The following is a 1,927-nucleotide window of genomic DNA, read 5'->3' on the forward strand; positions in this document are numbered from 1 at the left end:
TTTTCCTGCTTGTGGGCAGGAATCATTTGTGGTTATAATTTGTAGCAAATACCGTTTCTGAGCTGTTCAGACTGCAGGGAAAACAGCTCAGAAACGTGTAGGATCCTGCTTTTAACACGTTTCAAAATAACGGTATTCTGTAACCGGTAAATTGATTGTGGAGCTTTTATATTGCAGCTGGTACCGTTTTAAAGCAGTTAAAAATCGGCAATATGCAATGTGAAAGGGGCTTTAGATGCTTTAATGTGTTTTTATCCTGTGTGATTCCTCTGATGAAGAAGAAGTTTTCTCTTTTCTGTAAAACACTTTCTGCATTCAAAGCATTGAAATGGTTTCTCTCCTGTGTGACTCCTTTGATGTATAGAAAGATTTGACTTCTGAGAAAAACACTTGGTACATTCGGAGCATTTATATGGTCTCTCTCCTGTGTGACTCCTCTGATGTAAAACAAGATGTTGCCTGGTGATAAAACACTTGCTACATTCAGCACATTTATATGGTCTCTCTCCTGTGTGACTCCTCTGATGTCTGAGAAGCTGGAATTTACATGTAAAGCGTTTGTCACACTCAGAGCACAGATGTGGTCTCTCTCCTGTGTGACTCCTCTGATGTCTAAGTAGAGATGATTTACATGTAAAGCATTTGTCACACTCAGAGCACAGATATGGTCTCTCTCCTGTGTGACTCCTCTGATGGACGAGAAGCTCTGATTTACATGTAAAGCGTTTGTCACACTCGGAGCACAGATGTGGTCTCTCTCCTGTGTGACTCCTCTGATGGATGAGAAGCTCTGATTTACATGTAAAGCGTTTGTCACACTCAGAGCACAGATGTGGTCTCTCTCCTGTGTGACTACTCTGATGGATGAAAAGATTTGATTTACGTGTAAAGCATTTGTCACACTCAGAGCACAGATGTGGTCTCTCTCCTGTGTGACTTCTCTGATGTCTGAGAAGATGTGAGTTGCATGTAAAGCGTTTGTCACACTCAGAGCACATATGTGGTCTCTCTCCTGTGTGACTCCTCTGATGTATGAGAAGATCTGATTTACGTATAAAGCATTTGTCACACTCAGAGCACAGATATGGTCTCTCTCCTGTGTGACTCCTCTGATGGATGAGAAGCTCTGATTTACATGTAAAGCGTTTGTCACACTCAGAGCACAGATGTGGTCTCTCTCCTGTGTGACTTCTCTGATGTCTGAGAAGATGTGAGTTACATGTAAAGCGTTTGTCACACTCAGAGCACAGATGTGGTCTCTCTCCTGTGTGACTTCTCAGATGTCTGAGAAGATCTGATTTATATGTAAAGCATTTGTCACACTCAGAGCACAGATGTGGTCTCTCTCCTGTCAGACTCATCATGTATTCAATAAGATACAAATTAGCTGTGGAAGGTTTCTCCCATGTAGAAAATGAGAATGTCTTTACTTAATCCTCCAGAGGGGTATAGGAAAACACTATCTATGTTCTTCGAAGAATTTCTTTATATTACCTGTAACACAAAACAAAACATTTTTTTCAAATTCAATTGTATTGAATAAACACGACATGTAATAATAGATTATTCAATGCATGTGAGACTGATATATATCCAAGGCAATAGGCAAACATCCACATGGTATATCATAGCAAATACAGTGGGCAAGAAATAGCACAATATAATAGTCATTAATGTCATTCCATTAATATACCAAATAAATATGATGCAGTTTGTCATAAATGAGGAATTACTACATGAAAACTCTTCCAAGAAACCTTTGTGGAGATAATAGCAGTATTGCTGTCCATGAATATATCATAAGCCAATGCATGAGAAGATAAGAAAGGGGCAGGGGTGAGAGGAGCCGCACATGAGAAGGCTAAAATTACCCCCTGTCATATGTTGTAGGGAATATTTCCCAAGACTCTCTGTTGTTTATACCACG

The 1,927-nt window shown here is 39.9% G+C and overlaps 1 protein-coding gene across 1 annotated transcript; it reads right to left on the minus strand.

Annotated features, from left to right (window-relative positions):
* Positions 1–251: 251 nt before the first annotated feature.
* LOC146073261 (uncharacterized) lies at positions 252–1,361 on the minus strand. Its single transcript, XM_083180448.1, has one exon. The coding sequence runs from the start codon at positions 1,359–1,361 to the stop codon at positions 252–254; it is 1,110 nt and encodes a 369-aa protein (XP_083036574.1).
* Positions 1,362–1,927: the final 566 nt, after the last annotated feature.

This window comes from Crinia signifera, chromosome 4 (genome assembly GCF_055691185.1).
Source record: "Crinia signifera chromosome 4, ASM5569118v1, whole genome shotgun sequence".
Lineage (NCBI taxonomy): Eukaryota > Metazoa > Chordata > Amphibia > Anura > Myobatrachidae > Crinia > Crinia signifera.

Bases quoted from the DNA above. Each gene is read 5' to 3' on its own strand.
- LOC146073261 (XM_083180448.1), bottom strand. From the start codon at position 1,361: ATGAGTCTGACAGGAGAGAGACCACATCTGTGCTCTGAGTGTGACAAA.